The 23,350-nt window shown below is 38.8% G+C and overlaps 2 protein-coding genes across 2 annotated transcripts in view; one reads left to right on the top strand and one right to left on the bottom strand.

The window, feature by feature from the left end:
- PACRG (parkin coregulated) overlaps positions 1–6,720 on the bottom strand; it is a 408,445-nt gene extending 401,725 nt beyond the window's left edge. Inside the window, 1 exon segment of the mRNA XM_033145429.1 lies at positions 6,498–6,720. Within this exon segment, the coding sequence (XP_033001320.1) occupies positions 6,498–6,720 (223 nt within the window).
- Positions 1–23,350, top strand: part of PRKN (parkin RBR E3 ubiquitin protein ligase) — a 494,073-nt gene that overhangs the window by 67,080 nt on the left and 403,643 nt on the right. Inside the window, 1 exon segment of the mRNA XM_033144126.1 lies at positions 22,498–22,735. Within this exon segment, the coding sequence (XP_033000017.1) occupies positions 22,703–22,735 (33 nt within the window). The 5' untranslated portion in view covers positions 22,498–22,702.

Raw genomic sequence — 23,350 nt, 5'->3', positions numbered from 1 at the left:
ATCTTTTTGCCTAAATTTGCACCTAGTCAAATACATAGGTATATGAAATACTTCCACAAATTTGTGTCAAATGTATGTATGTGTGTAAGCAGCCCAGATTCTGCATAATCCTGTAAGGATACACATTACAGCCTCTGGTACTGTAACCACAGAACTGCCCCAGATGAGTTTTCTTAGTGCCTATAAACAAACCCAAATTGACTTATCCATTTTACTCTTCCTAAGTTATCTGATCAAGATGACAGTAGTTCTTTGCGTCTATTTTTCTGGGTTTCCCCCCTCCTCCACCATTAAATCATAATGTGAGAACTTAAGATGGTGAGGCTTCAATCATGTCTTAAGAATCAGAAGCACAGAGGTCATGCTCTGCCATTCACATGACAATGCTGTCAGAAGAAGAGATATGATCATGCATGGTATTTGGGAAGTGTTCATATTCAGCATAGAAATAATAGCTGAAACATTGCCTCATCATTCGAAGCAAAAATTGTCACTTTCCATCATAGTGCCAGCAAACTTGTCTCTGCTTCCACACAATGGGATTCTTTCCCCCCACCTTCAACAGCTACAGATTCTGCTTGCCCAGGAATTAACTGATATCCACAGATTAGCCAAGTCAGTTAATATATATATATATATATATATTATTCTCCTCCATGTAGATAATGTGGAGGGTCAGATGTTTGAATGTTATTTCTAGGGACTCAAGTTGCGGACTGAACTTTGCATCATAACAGCTGGGTGTATTAATTTGTCATGTTACGGGGCTCATAGCTCTGAAATGATGACAGCACCCCAGAAACAGAGATTCCAGGCGGCTTTCTGAGAATGACACTATGTGTAATTGAGTTTGCCTGTGATCCAAGGGCCTTTCTCAGATGGGAATGTGGTCCCTCAAAGGGTTTATCCTTTTACACTGAAGTAATAAATAAAGTATTGACGACAGTTTTTAAATGGCATGACTGTTGGAGCAGACAATTGGATTGATCATAAGTCTGTTTACAACACTTTTTAAGTTTAGATGCTATAATCACAATAGTACCCCTAGTTACACAGGGGTCAGGTGTTTAAGTTTAGTGGGAATAAATTTCCCTGGAAGGAGACATCTCTTTTTTTTAAAAACAGAAAAATAGCTACATAGAGCCACTGCCATGTTGATGAGATAACTGTGGCATCTGTTTGATAGACTGAAGTTCAACAGCACAATCCTATACATGCACACTCTGAAGTAAGGTCCCAATTAGTTCAGGAGTATTATTATTTGTCTGGGTTACAGGTTCAGTTGTCACCCACAAAAATTACCATCACCACCTTTGGATTACCATCTAGCTACATTTTAAACCTGCCTTCAATCCAAATGCTGTTTGTGACTATTTAAAAAAAGCAGTATATTCTAATAGCCTTTATTACATTTCCAGAAATACAGTGCTCCTGAGGAGTGATCACATAGCCAGGGCATTATTGTTGTTTTTTCCAACCCCAGGAGATAAATAGAACCCTTGAAACCATTACATCTTATGCAGAATTTTCTCAAAGTCAGCAGCAAATCCATGGAAAAATCTATTTAGTACGAAGTTCAGACCATGTTCTACCTCAAGAAGAGTGGTGATGATATGCAACAGTCCACGTAGATGTAATTGTGATTTCTATGTAATACTCTGTGTACTGTATATTTTTAGCACATAGAGATGCCTTGTTACAAAGTGTCTTCAGGTCTCATTCCCATTTCTTTTAAAACAAACCCACAGTTGCTTTGTGTTTTCAGATGTGCATTGATAATTCATAAATGAAAGAATGCATATTTTAAGTACATGTGAAAATTATTCTAGAAATGAAGAGGATGATGCCTCACGAACTATTATATCTTGCTGAAACTCAGGGTAGCACTAGCCTTTGCCCACTGAATGTCCGGAAGATTAAGTTCATCTCTCTGTTGCTTCTCAATTTGGAGACAGTTTTAAAGCTTGGGGATGATAAACTGTTAACAGACAGGGTAAGATTAGCAGAGTGGAAGTCAGATCACTTCAGGAAGAATGCATGAACTCCCTGCCAGAGAGATGCAGATGATAACTAAAATGGCAGCCTTCAGGACAGAGTGAACAGACCTGTTCTTGGCTCTGACTTTCCATAAATATGTTCTCCAGGAGAGATACAAGCATGCTTTCTCTTCAAAGAGGAAAGGGAATACTAACAGTTAAGCAATGAGAAATAATTCCTACTTGACGCTGAGGAAAGATGAGAAACAGAAAAATCAAGTCACTGTATGTGCAATTGTGTTTGTTACTTTAATTTTCCATAGAAAATGCAAATACTGGGTGTATTTGGGTTTTATACGTGTGTGTGTGTTGCTATGCTTTTAGTTATTCAAATGGAGTCTCTTAACCTGAGCTATTACAAGATAATGTGTATCCTTTTAGTTTAGTTCACTTATTTTACTCTGCTGTCCTTCTTGGAATAGTGAAAACCTTTGTATGTAAAAAACCCCAAAGAAAACAAATACAAAGTCATAAAATTAAATCATCATCATCAAATATTGAAACGTCAGATGAGACAAAATAGTTTTAAAGAACTGAAATATTTAAGAGCAGAAAACAGATCATAATTAATAAAACACAGATCAGACATTGAAAGCTAACTAAAATAAAAGTCTTAATCCACTAATAAGTATTGGACTGGTCCTATGATTTTTGGAACAAAAACCTATACAGTATAGACTTTCTAGACCTCTGCAATTCACTAGCCCAGCTGCTTATATTAGTCTGCCATAACTGTGAGGCTCCAAAGTGTTTTAGCTGAATTTTAGAGATGTTGTTTTATCCACCTTTCAATTATCATTGTGAGTTGTTTGATTCAAAATAACTAAATTATTATTAACTGTTGTTGGACAGCATGCCTCCATGGGCCAGGGTGTGCTTCATCTGACTTTGGCTGTCCCAGGACAAGTTCATATGGCTTAGTTAACCTCTGAATAACATTACCTGTTGCTAAGTAATCTACTAGTTTTGTTGCAGGGAAGGGGTTAGTGCAGTGTCAAAAGAAGACAATAAATAGATTTTGATGTAAGGGAAAAATCAGTGTTTTGTTATTTATTTTTCTGGATGAACATGGCAAGTAATATTTTTTTTCTTAAAAAGAAGAGAGCGGTTTTTCAGTAGCTGATTCTACTTCCTTTAGGTATCCCAAGACGCGGATTTTCTAAAACCTGCCAATGCAAACTGCCTACGGTCAGATCCTGGAGCTCTTCCACATTCACAGGAGGGAATGCCATTGAAGTCAAGTGGTTAAAAGAAAATCAAATGGAGGGATTATAAATTTTGTTTGCCTTCGGAAGGAATTAAAGGGGGCTTCAGACTTGAATACCATGATTTTATTTTATCTTTCCAAAGGGAGAGACATCTAATGCTTTATTGCAAGTCTAGACTTAACACAAATCTCAATATACAGCAAATGGTATAACAAGTGGGGGAAGGCTCAGTAAAACAGTTGCAGAACACATATTTCCTTCCAATAATGTCCCATGTCGCTTTTTAAATTTTTTTTAGGGGAGACTGATGTGCTTGCAATTTATGATATATCTGGATCAGCACATGTACGCAGGCATTTGATCTTATTCAAGATTATGTTCAGACAACCAAAATGAATTAATAAATCAGATACCTGCAAAATGTAGTCAAAACAAACAAACAAAAAAATTCCTTCCAGCAGCACCTTAGAGACCAACTCAGTTTGTTCTTGGTATGAGCTTTCGTATGAGCACATGAAAGCTCATACCAAGAACAAACTGAGTTGGTCTCTAAGGTGCTACTGGAAGGAATTTTTAAATTTTTATTTTGTTTCGACTATGGCAGACCAACACGGCTACCTACCTGTAACTGCAAAATGTAGGTAGTGCTTATCTGTATTATAGGTGTGTGTGAACAGCTCCCTCACTTGCTACAGCCTATGGTGTGGAGAGAAGGACAATATGAGTACAAAGTGACAGTGGGGTCCCTATGTGTCCTGAATGAAAGGGATGAGGATACAAAATGCATTTGGGAGCTGTAAAGGTCTTTGCAGGTATATTTTATTTTTAAGGAGGACTCTCAATGGATTCTTTATTGGCTGTGGTTAGCATACTACAAAAAAATAAAATAAATCCTAGCTGTACGGCTCCACTTTAGACAGGCATGACTACCCCAAATAATTATGGGAAATGTGATTTATTTAAAGTGCTGAGAGTTGTTAGGAGACCTCTATTCTCTGCACAGAGCTACAATTCCAAAAGCGGTTTAATAGTCTTCTTTCCAGGGAATGCTGGGAATTGTAGCTCTGTAAGGGGAATAGGGGTTTTCTAGCAATGCTCAGCATCCTTAAAAACTACAATTCCAGCACTCTTTGGGGGAAGCCATGGCTGTTTAAAGTGGTATGATTCTGCTTTAAATGTATGTTGCAAATGGTACTACAATGCTGATGTAATAGCCTTTTCTGTTCCACCCTCATTACAGTTTACTAACTTTGGTACTTCTGTACTGCCCTTTACCAAATGGTCACAGGGTGACTAACAAATCAAAATAGTATAAAACAATTAAATCAGTTAAAATAGTAAACTCTTTTGTAAATATAACAAATATAACAACTTTCAACACATTATAGGTTTGATGAAACATATTATGACTTTGAGGTCAGGCAAGCTAGGTTGACAGTTCTGGGGTTTCTCAGTACAACTTTGATAGATGTTTGTTTTCTTTCAAGCTCAATGGGCATGTCAGGAAGGTATCAAGAAATTAAGTGCACTGTAAAATCTTCTTCTGTGTCCTTGTTGGAGATGTTTTGCTGTGGAAGCATCCCTTGGAAAGAAAAGGCGAAAAGCAGGGCGAACACATTTGTGGAGACATGCTCACATGCTTCCCTCTTTTGTCAGCATATCAGGCACAGTGGAATCATTACATGTGTTTCTGTTGTTTGGAGCTCTGCAGGGTCACGACACATCCTTCAAATCTTTTTTTATTTTGCTGATCGATGGAGATGCAGCCACAGTGGAGTGTAAAATGATATTCATGTATCTTTCGCCTAGAAAGACAGGGAGATGTGAAGAAGGAGCTTTTGTGATAAGAGAGAAATCAGAACAAGATTGCTTTTGATAAAAGATTGATGAAGAGGCGTTCAGAGCTTGCAGGAGAAAACATTTGTGAAAACAATTGATGTCAGGAGCTTTGATAAGACATGCAAAAAAATTCATTTTAATATTTATTGCTTGTTTGGAAATTGATAGGCAGCTGCTGCATGATGAGGTCGTGGAAGGGGAGATTGGTTCAGGAAAATTCATTATTCCTGTCCATTGTTTTCTCTGTTTTGATATTAGATTGCCATCCCACCCCCCCTTTTTTTATAATGTAATTTTTTGCCGGCCCACAAAATAGTTAGGCACCTCCCTAATACATAAGGAGACAGGAAGTAGCTTCCTGACTGAAATAGGTCTCAACTAAAATGCCATATCTCACTTCAGATACCATGCTAAACCATGGCTTGCACTAAACATAGGTTTAAACCCAAACCATGATTTCAATTTATAAATATACAATAGGCAGACTATTGTTTAAAGCAGTATTGTTTAGAGTAGCAATGAATCTCCCCATTGACTCAATTAAAAATTGCATTGTGAACTACTAAAAAATTTATTGGTTTTCCACATCAATGAAACAACAAATACAACAACAACAAATAATAACAATCAATCAAAGAAAAAACAAATATTACAAACTACAACAAAACAAATAAAAAGAAAAACAAATACACACCTCACATACAGGAACTCCAACACTCCAAATATTAATTCTATTCTTGTTTGAAATCTAATTTGGGGGACTTCCCCCGTTCTCTCTTCTGCGTTCAATTCTAATTTACTTTAGTAACTTAACTCTTTTAACAATTATTTCACCAATATTCATACTCTTCATCTCAATATCTTATATCTTTTAACTTCTAAATATAACAATACAACATCATATTGCAAATCTTAACTTCTTGTATCCTTTTCTATCTCTTATTCCTCTAAAACTGCTGCTTTCACTATTTCTAATTCATACCAAAATATTAAGCCAACACAATATCATAAAAACAATCCTAGTATTTCTTCTCTTTTAAATGGATTTTTACTCTCCGATGTCGGGGTGCCGTGGTAGACCTTCCTAATTAATCATATGTATTCTCTCACCCTACCCCCCTTCTTGCCAATTTCTCTCCTCCCTTCACAATCAACCACCAGACTTCCCCCCAGTCTTTTCCCAAATCATACTCCAGAATGTCAATTTTTCTTTGATATCCAAAAGCCAAAACATTGTCCAAAAGCATCTTTACTAAGCTCATCAGAGGAAATAGTACATCACCATCAAGCATCTCCACTTCAGTCTTCAAATCAGGTTGTAATTGTAATTCCCAAAATTGTTGTTCCTGCTTTCCTGGACTCCCACCCCAGGAAGCCGATATAACGCCACAAAATCCAACCCAGGACCTCTCACGTCGACTGGGTTTTCCTTCTTTTTGGAGTTGCATCTTTTCCACTTCCGATAAAATCCCTGAGGATCGCTCTGTAGTTATTCCTTTAAGTTCTTTAAGTTCCTTAATAGTGTTCTTTATAACAGTCCCAATCTCAAAAAATCTTTCAGTAACATTCTGATTCAAAAGTTCTAGTTTCAAAAGAATTGTCCTCTGTTCCAAAGTCATTGCTGAGTCTGGAGACATTGTCAAAGTGAAACCAAAAACGGCAGAAGTAGGCAGGGAAAAACAAAGTTCAGTACTTTTCCATCTTCTGATCTCAGATTACAGTCGCCATTTCTCCCTGATCGGAGTGCAAAAATTTTCCACTTTATATTCCACAATCTCTCTGAGAGGAAATACCTCAAGATTCTCAGTCCTCCCCTAACAGGGGTTTCTTCATAAATCCATCACAAATTCAGCCAAAACATTTGTAGCAGCCAAAAGTAGCAACAGCCGGATACAATGTTACTTTCCACTTATCACAAGGGAGAGAAACGGGCTTCCTTTTGACATTTCTCCCCAAAAGCCAATTAGATCCAATTTTGTTTTTGTTTTTTTATAATAAATTTTTATTGTTTTTCCAAAAAATAACAAATTACAACAAATAATCATATCTAATAAACAATGCAATACTATAGCTCTGCCGAGCACTGACTCCCCTCCTCCACGTCAACAGGTTTTCTAGTCCAGTTTTGTCGCGCAGTTCATATTACATCCTTATTAGTCTTTGTCAAAGGTTTATTCCAGTCCTACAAGTGTTTTTAAACTTCCTCTGTTCGATCTTAGATACTCCACAAATTTACTCCAGTCTCTTTGAAACCTCGAGTCATCCTGGTTTCTGACCCTGCCGGTCAGTTTTGCCAATTCGGCATATTCCACCATCTTCGCCTGCCACTCATCAATTGTAGGCAACTCCTGTAATTTCCACTTTTGGGCCAATAGTATTCTTGCAGCAGTTGTCGCATACATGAACAGTCTTTTATCCTTCTTAGCTATTTCATCTCCCATCAACCCCAACAGAAAGGCTTCAGGTTTTTTTGGGAAAGTATATTTAAACATCTTCTTAAGCTCATTATAGACTGCTTCCCAAAAACCTTTGACCTTATTGCAAGTCCACCACATGTGATAAAAACTACCTTCTTCTTGTCTGCATTTCCAACATAACTTATCATGCATTCTATACATTTTTGACAATTTTACTGGAGTCAAATACCATCTATACATCATCTTATAAACATTCTCTTTCAATGTTTCACACGCGGTGAATTTCAAAGTCTCGTTCCATAGTTTAGTCCATGCATCATAATCTATATTGTGCCCAAAGTCCATTGCCCATTTTATCATCACCTCTTTCGTCAACTCATCTTTAGTATACCATTCCAACAACAAATCATACATTTTTGTTAAAAATTTACCTCTACCTTCTAATAGCTCAGTTTGAAATCTAGATTTTTTATCTTCAAAACCAGTCTTTCTATCTTCTAAGAGCAAATTATGCACTTGATGATATTGAATCCATCCTGTAAAGAGATCCTCCATCTGGTGATATGGTTTTAACTTCCAACCTTTTTTTGTTCTCATCAGCAAGTCCTCATATGTGGACCTTTTACCTTCCATGTTAACTTTTTTTAGAGTAAGAACTTCAATCGGTGAGATCCACCATGGGGTTTTGCTCTCTGAGTCTTTTGTTCCTTTCCCATACTTCGAAGATGGCCCTCCTTATCACATGATTTAAAAAACCTCTATGAGCCTTTATCTTATCATACCAGAGATAGGAGTGCCATCCGAATCTATTGTCGTATCCTTCTAGATCTAACAAATCAGTATTTTGCAATGTTATCCATTCTTTTAGCCAACACAAACAGGAAGCTTCATAGTACAACTTCAGATCCGGTAGGGCGAAGCCGCCTCTTTCCTTTTTATCAATCAATAATTTCAATTTGATCCTTGGTTTCTGTCCCTGCCAGATGAATCTACTCAATATTCTTTGCCATTCTTTGAATTGTCCTGTTCCCTTAATTATTGGTATTGTCTGAAATAAGAATAACATCCTCGGTAAAACATTCATCTTGATTGCTGCTTTACCGAGGATGTTATTCTTATTGGATGTTAGATCCAATTTTGACAGTCAATTAAACACCGTACTTACAGCTTACGGGTTTCTTCTTATTTTAAGTCGAAAAGGCAAGAACGAGGCGCTCAAGTATCGGCGGTGGCCGCTGCTTAGTTTCCCTGGATGGGGAAAACCTCCACAGCCCCGCGCCGTTGCCCATTCACTCAATCCTCCCTTTTACAAGGGGGGATCGAGAATGGGGCAGCGCAAAGGGGCCCGCTGGAGAGCCCAAACTGCGGGACGCTCTTTCCGCGGCTTGCCGGAGCCCGCTGCGCGGTAGCGGAGCTCCCAGCCCCCAGGGAAACTGGGGCCGTCTCGCAGCCGAGACGACCCCCAACCGCCGACAATGGCGTCCTCGCCGGAAAAATTGCATTGTGAACTACAAGCCTTATTGGAGAATGCTCAAAAAGTTAATTGGCTAGGTGTTATAGTTTATTGGTTCTAATTCTTTGTGCATGTGCACTTTATTTTAGATTAACATGCTAGCACTACTGCACAGAAAAAGTGATATGTAAATAACCAGAGGTAGGCTTTTCTAAAATACAAGGAGCTAAGATGGCTCAGTTATTTGGTAGGCCACATGCTGTCTCCATATGTAGGTTGGCTTGATGATGTGGAGAAACCTTTTCCAGACTTTAAAACTGATTAATTTGCTATCCACAGAGCAACCTCACTTGATCTCCACGGCACCTGATCTCCACTGGCACAATTGTTTTGTTTTGCATTCCAAGCAGAGTAAGAATTTTGGGCGAATAAGCCTCAGATAAGAATACACTTGGGTGTTAAGAGCTTGGGATAGTGATATTTGGAGTCCATTATTTTTAAACCTCAGCAACATCAACAAATTATTCCCTTGCTTTTATTTTTCATCAGTGCTTATTTTTATTAGTTCACATATAGGACAACAGTTCAAACTATGGTTTATTAATTGTTACATTATGCCAAAACACTTAGCACAAGCTATGGTTTGCAAACCAACTTCAAACTATGATCTATTTTTCTGGTTTGCTGACTGATCACAAACTTCGGTTTGTCATTCAGATACAGTGGTACCTTGGTTTTCGAACATCTCTGTTAACAAACATTTCGGTTTTCGAACGCCGTAAACCCAGAAGTAAATGCTTCGGTTTTTGAACACGCTTCGGAAGTCGAACGGGCCATGCAGCTTCCACTGAGTGCAAGATCCTGAGGCCTAGCTGTCGGCTATTGAGTTTTCAATTTTCAAATGTTTCAGAACTCAAACTGTCTTCCGGAACAGATTACGTTCAAAAACTGAGGTACCATTGTAGTATGCCAACCCATTGTTAACCTTGCTAAAGCATAGAGTGGTGTCTGAATTGAGGCCTGTGAATAAGTGTGTGTAAACCACATTAGAGGAGAAAGCTCGATAAGATCAGTTGCCTGCCATAGATTTTTATTAAACAACCTTGACTAGTGCTAGGGTAGCCTGCCCTATGTGTATTTTGTATTCTATGTGAAATAGAGTTTAAGTACTGGAATCAATGGAGTAAATGGCTTTTGTAGACACTCTTGTAGAATTATTGCATGGCAGGAAACTGCATTTTATATTTACAGCATAATGTAAAATCTTCACACCTGCTTTGAAAATGTAGAATTATGAAAAATTAAGGCAGGTATGCATAATGGGAAACACTCTGAAAGTGGATTTACTTTGTTTGATTTTTCAAGCCAACTTTATCTCATACACGGGAAGCATAACATAATGGGGTAGTAAACAAAAGTATTTTTTAAAAAATCTTTTTGTATAACACTCCCTTCCAATAGCAAAACCAAACAAAAAAAAATGTGGATTTTTTAAAAATCAGGTTTTAATGATTTCCCCAAACATATGCTGTTTTGTGTCCCTTTGATATGCTGACATAACATAGATGGGAAATTGGCATCTTTTTGGTCTGTCTGGAGCCCAGTCTGTCATTTGCTTCTGCAGCCTACTCTGTGGATTTGCAACCAGTTTGTGTTGTTGTTGTTCAGTCGTTCAGTCGTGTCCAACTCTTCGTGACCCCATGGACCAGAGCACGCCTATCTTTCACTGCCTCCCGCAGTTTGGCCAAACTCATGCTAGTCACTTCAAGAACACTGTCCAACCATCTCATCCTCTACCGTCCCCTTCTCCTTGTGCCCTCCATCTATCCCAACATCAGGGTCTTTTCTAGGGAGTCTTTTCTTCTCATGAGGTGGCCAAAGTACTGGAGCCTCAACTTCAGGATCTGTCCTTTCAGTGAGCACTCAGGGCTGATTTCTTTAAGGATGGATAAGTTTTCTTTAAGGATGGATCTTTTTGCAGTCCATGGGACTCTCAAGAATCTCCTCCAGCACCATAATTCAAAAGCATATATTCTTTGGCGATCAGTCTTCTTTATGGTCCAGCTCTCACTTCCATAAATTACTACTGGGAAAACCATAGCTTTAACTATACGGACCTTTGTCAGCAAGGTGATGTCTCTGCTTTTTAAGATGCTGTCTAGGTTTGTCATTTCTTTCCTCCCAAGAAGCAGGCGTCTTTTAATTTCGTGACTGCTGTCACCATCTGCAGTGATCATGGAGACCAAGAAAGTAACATCTCTCACTGCCTCCATTTCTTCCCCTTCTATTTGCCAGGAGGTGATGGGACCAGTGGCCATGATCTTAGTTTTTTTGATGTTGAGCTTTATTTATTTATTTTTTAAAAAAATAATATTTATTGAAGATTTTCCAATTTAAACCAAATTACAATACATGATTAAATTTTCCAAACTCCCCCTTCTCTCACCAAGGGGAGCAATACAAAACAGACCCCCCTCTCACTGGGGTAATTATCAATTCTTTCCCAATTTAACCAATTAGCTCATATGCATCATCTTTACAGACTTCCCCGATTCCCCCCCGTTGAATTCCAAGTTAAACCCTAATCCACAGTTATGGCCAATTAAATCTCCATGCTACTTATACATTTTAACATTTTTCTTTAACCTCTTTACCAAATAATTATTTATCTGACATAATTTAATTATGAATTTAACATATCCTCTGCTTTACAGTATTTCTGAACCCTCCATAGTCTAATTTTCAATTTCAATAGTTTAACACATTGTAATTAATTTAATATTAACTCTTCTCCCCCCCCTTTCCTCCCTCTGGTCCCCAAAGTTTTGGCTGTTAATTCTTAATCCTTAACCATTTTCCTTTACAATATCTTCTGTCAAAACCATAAACAAAGAGAATATCTATACAGACATACATTTTCTAAACCCACCTCCACCCTCTCAAATTCCTGAACCCCAAAGTCCTGGGAAACTGGCTTCTGCTTCTTTCTTATCTCATGTGTCTCATGTGTCCTTGAAGCTTTTTCAACATTGTCCAAGCTCTGTACAGCTCTCCATAGTTCTTTCTTCTTTACTACAGCTTTCCCATTGTTGCTTCTTTTTCTTTTGAACCCTTCTCACATTGCTCCTTCCTTTTTGTGGGTTGACTCCATTTAATTTTCCACCCTGGATTTTCTCCTCTTCTGTATATGTTGTATCCTCATGACTTTCACCATAAGTCGTTGTTCCATTTTCCTGCAAAGCCAAGTCCAAAGGTTCTACTGTCCCATTTAACTGATTGAATTGCACTATTAAATTGTGCAAAAGTTCCAAAGTCTTTATTTGAAATTCCTGCGACCAATTCCTTTTAGGCATGTTAAAAGTCTGAGAGGCTTACGCAGTCCAAATATGCTTCTTTGCTGCCAAGGCAGCCATCAAAAGTTTGTTCATACCAAGCCTTCTGGGACCACCAGAAAGAAAGAGTAATAGTAATTTCCATAAAACACAGTTCCATTCAGAATAAGTCCTAATTCATCCCCCCTACCAGGGGGGAAACAGTTACAGAAATTTTCTTGTCACAAAGTTAGGCAGAAGCTTCGGATTGAAAGTTACACTGTTTCCTTTTGTTTCAACGCTCAAGGAACCAACCTCTGTTTTTAAAGTTCCCAGCAAAGCCGAATTTTAATGTCACTTTTCCTTTTTTTAAAAAATCACTACTTACAAAGTCCAAATTAAAGCCGAATCTTGAAGGAATTGGACGCTCTCTCTGTCAGCAGCCACTACTTCTCGCTGCAGAGACAGTGTACGATCCACAGCCCCCGCGCCTCTAAAACCCCACTCGTCACAGCAGCCCTTATTAGGGCTTACTGGAGAGCAAGGGAGGCGCTCCCGGGGGACCCGCTGGATCCCATGTCCCCAGGACTCGTTCCTGGGGTTTCTTGGGGGAGGGTCGAAGCGCAGTTTCGACTCCCCCTCCCCCGCAGCATATCTGAGGTTGTTGATATTTCTTCCGGCAATCTTAATTCTGGTTTGGGATTCATCCAGTCCAGCCTTTCACATGATGAATTATGCATATAAGCTAAATAAGCAGGGACACAATGTACAGCCTTGTCATACTCCTTTCCCAATTTTGAACCAATCAGTTGTTCCATATTCAGTTTTAACTGTAGCTTCTTGTCCCACATAGAGATTTCTCAGGAGGCAAAAGAGGTGATCCGGCACTGCCATTTCTTTAAGAATTTGCCATAGTTTGCTGTGGTCAACACAGTCTAAAGCTTTTGCGTAGTCAATGAAGCAGAAGTAATGTTTTTCTGGAACTCTCTAGCTTTCTCCATAATCCAGCGCATGTTCCCAATTTGGTCTCTGGTTCCTCTGCACCTTCAATTTCCCGCTTAAGTTTGTGTACTGGGTACAATTTTGTGTTGGGACTTGAATAACTACAGCTTTAAGTCCATTTTTGTTCCTGGGATCACCTTTGATATATATGTCCAATGCCAAATGCCTCTTATTTGCTGACATTCTGTTATCCCATTTTTGCACCCAGGTTGCAGAAATGTGATACAAATAAGGGTATTATTATTTGATATGCTGACTCAGCTGGAAAAGTTAGGTAGGCAGATTTCCTTTGGCATGGCCATGTTTTGCACGACCTGCCCTATTCAGTTGTGGAATTGTATGATTGGGAGGGGAATATTGACTAATGCAGACCCCTATGATTGCTCTTCCCATCTAGCACCTCTAGCAAATTAACCCATATAATCTGGTGTGGCAAAAGCAAACACCCAGCAGTAAGCAAGGTTCATTGAGGCAAAAGCAATAGATAGCTCTAGCACAGAATACTCACTGGATCCCTTTCTGAACTTAAATTATAGTTGCTCATAAGACTTGATCCTTTGTTGTCCTCTGTTGTAACCTTTTGTTATAATTCACAGTGGTACAATGAGTACAAAGTCCCACTGCATCAAATGCCATGTTTTACACCCACTTATTTTAGGATGAAGAATTGGTAGCATAACTCATGCACAATGCAAAATAGCAGAAAGCCTGGTCCATAGTCTTTGTCTAGGTTTATGGCAGTTCTTTTTCTGTATTAACTGCTGTAGTTAATACGTTTAGATGATTTAAGTTGTATCAGGGCATACAGTAGTGAAATAAAAGTGATAGTTGTGTTCAATCAAATTCACAAAGGAAACTGCCTTGATGAAGACAGCATACATCATAGCATTGCAACTGTGTTCATTTTTAATTTAGGCCTATAAAACTGTCATTGTTTGGTAGCCTTCTGCATAAATATTGAAATGAGTTAAGGTCTTATGGGCTGTGCTGCAGCATGAAGTGCATAATACTTCTATTGGAAAGGGAAATAATAAGTTTGCTAACTCTGCTTATAGGTTTCAAGTGAATTTAGTACTCATTTTACAGTTGTTCTGTTCCTTTTAGTATCAGCTTGATAAGTTGTTAATGTCATTGTCAAAACACTAATAGCTGCCATCATTCTTTAAATCTAGTGCCAGAATTGGGTGGGTGGATGGTCCTAGCAAGAGCTCGGTTTTAAAGCTGCAAATGGCCAGAAATGTTTTTAATATAAAATTCTCTTAAAAATTCTTATAGATTTAATTTTTCATTTTGCAAATATTAATTTTATGCCTATGAAAATGACATCAATAATTGCTTAGGCATTTACAACATGATGACATTCTAGTGGGGAGAACTTTAAAGTGAAAATAGTTTTTCAGAAGAAAAAATAATGACTTTGCTTCTTTCCACCCCCCCTTAAAAGTACCAGTAAAGTGCTCCAACTAAATAGAGACTGAATGTAGTATAGTTGAGAAAGTTTTGGACTTTGTTAAGATATCTGCTTGTGAACCTAAGCACAGATGCACATGACCTTACAGATGTAACCACGGAAAAAGCTAATATGGTGTGGCGTGAATTGGCAGTATTGTTCTTGGAATCTTTACAGATATTTGGAGATGGCTGTCATTTCATCTCTCAGCCTTCTCTTCTCCAGGCTAAACATACCCAACTCCCTGAACTGTTCATCATAAAGCTTGGTTTCAGGATCCTTTATCACATTGGTTACCCTTCTCTGTGCACATTCCAGCTTCTCAATTTCCTTCTTAAACTGTGGTGTCCAGAACTGGACACAGTACTCCAATTGTTGTCTGACCAAGGCAGGATAGAGTGGTACTATTACTTGCCTCTTGATCTGGACACTAATTACGTCAGGTTATATTTGCTGGCTGGCTCCCATTCATTTGCAAGGTGTGATTAATAGCCAAGTTATAGTGGTTGATTGCATTAAATATATCACTGAATTCCAGGGGATCAATTAGACAGTCACAAAATAGTGCTTTGGTCTGTCACATGCTGAAATCAGTGATGGTTTGCACCATAGGAACTTTTCTTGATTACAACAAAACTTCCATTGCTCGAAGCTAAGCCAAACTACACACAATATTGGGCCATTTACAGAGTTCCAGCTGAACCAAACTACCCAGTAACCACTTGGAATGAGGAGATCTGGGTTCATGACTCTGAGCCAGTTGCAACTTCTCATTGAATCTCACAGTTGTGGTAAAAATAAAATAATAATATCCTGTTTAAGAGGCCATAAGCTCATTGGAGGAAGAATGGATGGGGAAATGTGATGGCAAGATAATAATGGTTGCATATCCAGTAAATCATCATTATCATAAAAAATTAGAAAGTGTCTCAAAAGTGAAGCATTGTATAATGGTTACATTGAAAAGAAGAAACACCTAGCCATATATTTGCATGATAAAAAGCATAGGATTATAATGAAAGGGGAAGAGACACAAAAGGAAGAAGAAAGGAGGAGAGGCAGAGATTAGAAAGTCAAAGAACTGTTTTCTGTAATGCTGTAAAGAGGAAGAGATGTGGATGGCAAGAGTGAGTTCCAGAGAAAAGGGACAAGAGAATTAGATGAAGGAACATGATGCTTAAACAAGGTGAAAGATAACAAGGGAACAAATAGAGAGAAAGAAGAGGTTACTATTAGTATGAAAATAGACTCTAAACTGAATTTCTGAAATGGGAGTGTGTTCTGGTTGAAACTCGGATGAAGGAAGTTCAGGTACTGCCAGTTGGGTATATTTGTTATCTCCAGTAAATGATTATCTCATTACGAAGGCAGTCATCAGCAGCAAGCCAGGAGAGCAGCACATGTACTTAATGAGCAGCATTCATGCAAAACCTTTGTAATATGTTACCTTCGGCATCGCGTGGTAGATTAGATTTTTGTAGCTCATTTTGTTCATCTATCTGCATTAATCCCATAGGTTATTATACCACAAGGGTGGACAATTATGTCAGCATGAATGTTGAATGAAGGGCACTCATGTCTTGTCAGGATCACTGACATAAATTTCACTCCCCATTCTTTATTCTCCAAAGACATAGCAAATGTTATCACAGACTGTATGCGAGAATATACTTTCTCTTTATGTTTGCCATATTGTATGTCCCATTATATTGAGTGGAATGATAATAGTATTGATTGTGTTTGAAGTAGTGGCCAAAGGTAGGTTGAGGCCCTCTCTGATCTGTTGCTGTCAACATTTTCCTGTATGCATGGTACAACCAAATCTCAGAATCCAGTGCTCACTTCCATTAGGTCAGGCATCCCCAAACTGCTTCCTCCAGATGTTTTGGCCTACAACTCCCATGATCCCTAGCTAACAGGACCAGTGGTCAGGGATGGTGGGAATTGTAGTCCAAAACATCTGGAGGGCCGAAGTTTGGGGATGCCTGCATTAGGTTCATCAGGAGATAGCAGAATACAGTAGGGGGTATATAAACCGTAGCGTAAGGACCTTTCCCTCATATGAGCTTTGTGCTGTGGGAGCCATTAAAAGACATTTCTTTGTTGCTCTATGAAAATAATATCAGAAGCCTTGGCAATATGGGAAGAGCCCATGCTGTGGCTCCTCCCACACTGGCATTCCATCCATTTTCACAAAGTGCTGGTGCAAGGAGGAACTACTGTGTGATAAAAAAAATATTTGTAGATGGGTGATGGTGGTGGTTTTGACAATTCTTCAAAAGGAGGTTAATTTTCAGTATCTACTCAATATTTATTTTATTTTAAAATAAAAATATAAACTAATACAAAAATTAAAGCAATGTACAACAGCATCTACAGGTGCAATAAAACATGATACCCATAAAAGCAATACAACATAATCTAAAAAATGACTGGCTGGCCATGAAAAAACTAAACAACTGAATAGGCCTACCAGCATAAAAAGGTCTTCAAAACTTGTGTGAGTGAGCGAGGATGCTAATTTTGTAATTATGCAAATCTTGTCTTGAGCATTGTTTTTAACTGTGGAAAGGCGGCATACAAATAAAATGATGATAATGATGATGATGATCAAATGTTGAATGGAAGAGTATTCCACAGTATAGAATCAGCCACACTAAATGCCCGACTTCTAGCTGAAGCCAGTCAAGGATAAGGATAAGGATGCACATCTCAACACATGCATTTAAAGCACTGCAGTGTGGATACAAATATGCACCTGTTGTGCCCCACAGATTTAATGCAATGAATTCTGGTGCGAGGAGTAAAAATGCATCCCGGCTGGTGTTTGGTTAAGCCGAAAATTTGGAAATATTATCATCATTTCAGTGATGCCTTGAATATGCCATTATTTATTTTGCCAAATATTCATTTGCTATTTTAGCCTTCTGATTTTCTGCAATAGCAAAAATCACTTGCCTTTAGGAAGATTGGAAAAGTTCTTGAATCTGAGGAATTTATTTGCATATACTCAGTGTTATTGAGAGCCTCATGATTGCCTATTTTTAAAGCTTGCATCCTTTAATTCGCTATGAATTGCTATTAGAGTTCCTCAGAAAGAAATCTATAAAATTGTAGTAGCATTGTGAGTTTGAAAAAGCAATGAATAATTCCCACTCATAGATACTGCACACATATAAAAACTTGCATTTTTTCCATTTTCTAGCCAATATTTAAAATAAATAGAGTTACAGAATTGGGAAAGAATATCCAATGAGAAATCACATACAAATATACTGCCACATTTCCTACAACTTTATGTTGTTGTTTTATTTTGTTAAAAATACTAAGCCAAGCCAGTTATTTCTCTTTACTACACAAGGTTCCACTTTGGGAATTTATTTAACAATAAATTGACCATTGTCACTTTGGTCCCTGGGTATGTGTTGAATTGTATATTGTACAAATAAAGTAATTGTAGTTTCTATTGAGACAAAAAAAAAATGTAATCGTCTGTGGAAAGTGAATTCAGACCACCTAGAGATACTGTGGTAGCATCATGAAAATAAGCTGGATATGAGTGTTAGAACTATAATTCTGAAAGAGCCTATTTATAATGTGTGTAATTGGGCCAAAGTCTTCCATTAAACATTGGGAAAACAACCCAGTGAACCCATAGAGAGAGATTGACTTAATTTGGACTTTTGCACAGGGGCAAGGGTTGTGTCCTAATGGATTCTGATATGAGATGTAGTGTTCCATTTGCTTCATTATTTGAGCTATTGAATTACTGTTTTCCCCACCCTAGGCTTTCTCAAGCAATTGGCTGTCTAGTAACAGGATACTTCTAATATATGTAAAAACCTATCTTAAACTAAATAATATCCCACCTTTCTTTTCCTGAATGAGGGGTGGGGCAGGGTGTAAACCCCCCCCCATTCAGGTTTTTAGATCTCTTATGTGTCATTAGACCATAGAACTGATGTAATTACTTGCTTTTCCAAAATGATTTTCTCTCTGTGCACACAACTTTTGAGAGATGGCAAGGGCTCCATGTGTTAGGGGCAATAATAATCAGATAATGTGTACTTAATTTTTCTCTCATGCAATGACTTCATTTTTGTCTCAGTCACCTTTAGTGTCTCTGTATTCTGTCCCCTAAAATGGATTTTCCATTAAAGGATTTGTGATGTCTTCAGTTTTACATAAAACCCATTTTGTATATCACAGCTTTCTCTAGTGTTACAATCTCGACAATCTAGTAGACGTCATTAATATGTCATTTATTATGTAGTCAGTTAAAGTCATAAAATGACTATTCCTCTTAGTATCTATGGGGAACCCTAAAAAGAAAGTTAGTGTCTAGCACAATTTTTCTACTATATCAGGGCTGGTGGACCTTCAAATGTTGTTGGATTGCAACTCTCATAATCTCTGATAATTGGCCATGCTTGTTGGGGTTTATGGAAGTTGGAATCCAATAACAGCTGGAATGCCATAGCCCCCCTACTCCTGAAATAGGTATTTGTTTGTTTGCTTTACTTAAATTATTAATATTATTGGCCACATAATCCCAGAGGGAGGAACAGCATTAAAATGCAATAAACCCATAATTCATTTAAATACAACTGAACATAAAATGAAACAATGTGGTAACATCATAGCTACCGTACATCAGCCAAGTGTGGGGACTACTTTAACAACATGTTTTAGTGAATAGCAGCATTTTCAACTGGTGTTGAAACTCTGTTAGTGCGGTTGTTAATTGCACCTGGCAGGATGGTGCATTCCAGAATTGGAATGCCACAAGATAGCATTAATGTGCTTGTGATGCATCCTGTCCACAATAAACTGTTGTGTAAGCCTGCTTGAAATGAATGGGGTTTAGGAAAGATATTCCTGGGGGATTGTGCCCAGTACGATTGATTTAAGAGTACAGTGGTACCTCTGGATACACACGCCTCTGGTTGCGTATCCTTCAGGATGTGAACGAGGCAAACCCGGAAGTATTTTTCTGGGTTTTGTTACGCGCGCATGCACAGAAGAGGCACCTCTGGTTGTGAATTCATCAGGATCTGACCAGAGCTCCAGAACAGATCTCATGTGCAACTGGAGGTACCACTGTAGTTTCAGCATAATCATTAATATGCATTTTGCACTCATAGAGTAACTGTGAATTTGTGTTAATGAATGAACTTACATTAAACTATTTAACTATAATGTTAAAAAAGGCTATTTAATGTTAACATGGAGTTGAAAGTTAAAGCTTAGTATTAGCATTCTTTGATTAATAAGCCAGTAAAGCCATTACTCTGACAAGTCTCTGTTGACTGGATTATTACTTCCTTGGGGAAAGGGTTCTTAAATTCAATTTCAAGAATGAAGTGCATTTTTTCACATTTTAGAACTTTATGTAAGAAATCAATATAAATATTGCCTTTCTAAAAATGATCCAAGGGTGGTGGTTGTCCTCCTGCCCCCTGGCTGGGACAGATTATAAGCAAATGCCAGATGTGGGGATGGATGGAGGAAAGCAATAGTGCAGAACACATTAAAGTACAAATATTCCTACTCCACCCCTGCAAATGACCTGGTGCCCAAATATTTGAAAGAAAACATATTTTAGAATCTGCTAGCCCAGTTTTTAAAATCTGCAGGGTAGGCTCTTCTAATGGTCCTGGTTGATGGATACTGCCTATTATGCAGTGGCCTGGAAGACATCCTTCCCAGTGGTGGCACCTCACTTGGAGAACTCCCTGCCTCTCAAGGTGTGTTACACATCCTTGATGCAAAGTTTTCATTATATATTTTATTTTATGGGAATCTCTATTTAAATGTTAATAAGTTTCTTACTTCCCAGAGAGGTGGTCAGCCTTGTCACAGTAGTTCATGTCCTGGTTACTTCAATACTGGATTACTGCAATGCACTCTATGTGGGGCTTCCTTTGCTGCAGTTAGTACAGAACGCTGCAGCAAAATTGTTGACAAGGCTTTCCCGGTCAACATAGCCATGGAAGTTGGTCAAAGGCACTTCTAGCCACTGAGACTTCCTGAACCTCCAGTGACAGAGCTGGATTCGGAACACCCCCAAATATATTTAAGATATGCATTCCCCTAGGCCAGATCTTTCCAAACTTTTCATGTTGGTAACACACGTTTTAGACATGCGTCATTTCACGACACAGTAAATCAGTTTTACTAGCAAACCAAAAGTTAAACTAACCCTTTCCCAGCCCTGGGAAGAGCATGGGGGAGCGTTCACGAGACACCTCTACACACTGCAGTTGACACACTAACGTGTCACAACACAGTTACAGGTAGTGTCAGGGAACAGTCAGCGCCCAGCGGTACAGGGGCTGTCAAGGGATGGAGAACCACAGCACTGTGGGGATAGGGGGATTTCCAGTGGGAGTGACAGGAAGGAAAGCAGCCCAGGGGGGAGAGGGCTGGGGGATGCTTCAGAGACCCAATGCCCCCTCAGCGGATCCAGCCAAGAGGGAGCAACGACAGTTCTGTCGCCCCAATTACGCAGAAGTGTGAAACGTAAGGAGGGAAGGAGGAGACTAGGGGTGCCCAAGTTCTTATGCAGAGGTTGAAAAGCGCCACTTCCAGGATCTGCAAGTGACTAAGCTGGTCATGGACTTTTGAGCTCTGCACTGTACATATCTGCACAATAAAACCTGTAAATATAGAGGACCTGAGTCAAGCCTCTTTACTCGCGAGGAACCACAGCAGAACTCTTACAGGTAGGTAGCCGTGTTGGTCTGCCATAGTCAAAACAAAATAAAAAATTAAAAAATCCTTCTAGTAGCACCTTAGAGACCAACTAAGTTTGTTCTTGGTATGAACTTTCGTGTGCATGCATACTTCTTTAGGTATCTGAAGAAGTGTGCATGCACACGAAAGCTCATACCAAGAACAAACTTGGTTGGTCTCTAAGGTGCTACTGGAAGGATTTTTTTATTTTTTTATTTTGTTGTGTCACAACACAGTTTGGAAAGCTCTGCCATAGGCGTTTGAGACTGTGCTAGGTTATTCGTTCCAATTTGTATGCTGCCATATTGTCAATTGTATTTTTTAAAAAATTAAATGTACATTGTGCATTATTGTTTTATGTGGTGTATATTGCTCTGCATAAGAGCCAGCTCCTAGAGGATGAACTCCCCCCTAAAAATATTTGATGGGGCTGGGGGGCCCCAAAGTTGATGAGCATTGCCATTCTAATGGTGTGTGCCACATCTTGTGACCAGTTATGTGGGAAGGGACTTACCTATTTTATCCAAGTTGGCACCCCTGCTGCCCTGAGGACAAAGGACAGTCTATAAATAAAATTAACAACAACAACAACGGTGTGTGTGTGTGTGTGTGTGTGTGTGTGTGTGTGGTATTTCTCCTACCCACTTCGTTGTTAGTCACCTTGAACTTTTTGGAAAGACCAATTATAAATGTTTTGAATAAGTAAATGTGGGTTTCTAAATCTCTTTGCAATCTTTATAAGATTTCAGAGAGCATACACCTTTTCACAAAATATTGACCAGAGCTGCTACTGACTGTTCCACTGTTTTCTTGTTAGATGTTTAGAACTGTCTAAGTATTGTGACCCTGTAGAGAACATAAGCAATCCTAATTTTAGCAGTTTGCTTTTTGTCGCTTTTTCTTCATCCCCATTATTATTCATTGAAATTCTACATGAAATAGATAAGGGAATTGCTCTGTATAAAAACCCCACCAAACTGGAGATGGGAAATGCTTCTTTTATTTCAGACTTGAATATTGATGGAGACTTTATTCTTGTTTTTCAGAGCTGTGACCTGCCCCAGCAGAGTATCGTTCATATTGTTCAGAATCCACAGAAAAAGGATGAAGAGGTTGAGACAGAAAGCAAAAATGTCCCTGGCATTCTAACAAGCAACGGAAGAGAAGCTGAAAGTCTCACTCGGGTGGATCTCAATACCAACCTGCTGCCTTCTCGCTCAGCTGGGCTTGCTGTGATTTTAGACACTGTGGATGATGGCATCTCCCCTCTATCTGGCAATTCTGGTAAGTTGCTGAACCCACACAACCCAAAATACAGAGGGTTTCTTTTAAAGCTGATTGTGCAGTAGGGAAATCGCAACTTTTCCCTGTCTTTTTGGTGAACCATATATAAAAACCTCGGAGGCTAGAGCACTGTTTTCAATGTTCTTTGAGCCCTGTTGCTTATATTCAAGGAATGCATGCTGTGATTATCCTGAGTTTGCTTGACAAGGCTACTGCCATTTTATAGTTCCCCAAATCCATTTGGGAATCAGCAGCCAGTCATGCTGGTGTGCATGTTTCTTTGTTTAATCCTCACTGTCCTAGACAAGAAGCACATTCTGTATTCTGTTTAGTCTGCCAGCCCTCCTGGGAATCTCTATTTAAATGTTAATAAGTTTCTTACCTCCCAGAGAGGTGGTCATTCAGCTCAGAGGCACAATGTCATTCAACACTTGCCGGGGATCTAGAGGCATGGAGGGATAATCTTGTTGCTAAAGAGGGATGTTTGGATTTAGGGAGCAAGAAGCACGGCTCTCTTCATCCTTTTGTAGCATTCTACATGATGAAGAGTTTAAGGATCACTAGAGTTTAAGGGCTATGTGGCCAGCAGTGGAACAGGCTGAGGACCACAGTCAT

The sequence above is a fragment of the Lacerta agilis genome, chromosome 3 (assembly GCF_009819535.1).
Source record: "Lacerta agilis isolate rLacAgi1 chromosome 3, rLacAgi1.pri, whole genome shotgun sequence".
Taxonomy (NCBI): domain Eukaryota; kingdom Metazoa; phylum Chordata; class Lepidosauria; order Squamata; family Lacertidae; genus Lacerta; species Lacerta agilis.
Note: the sequence above shows the minus strand (reverse complement) of the source record. Positions and strands in the feature narration are given on the sequence as shown.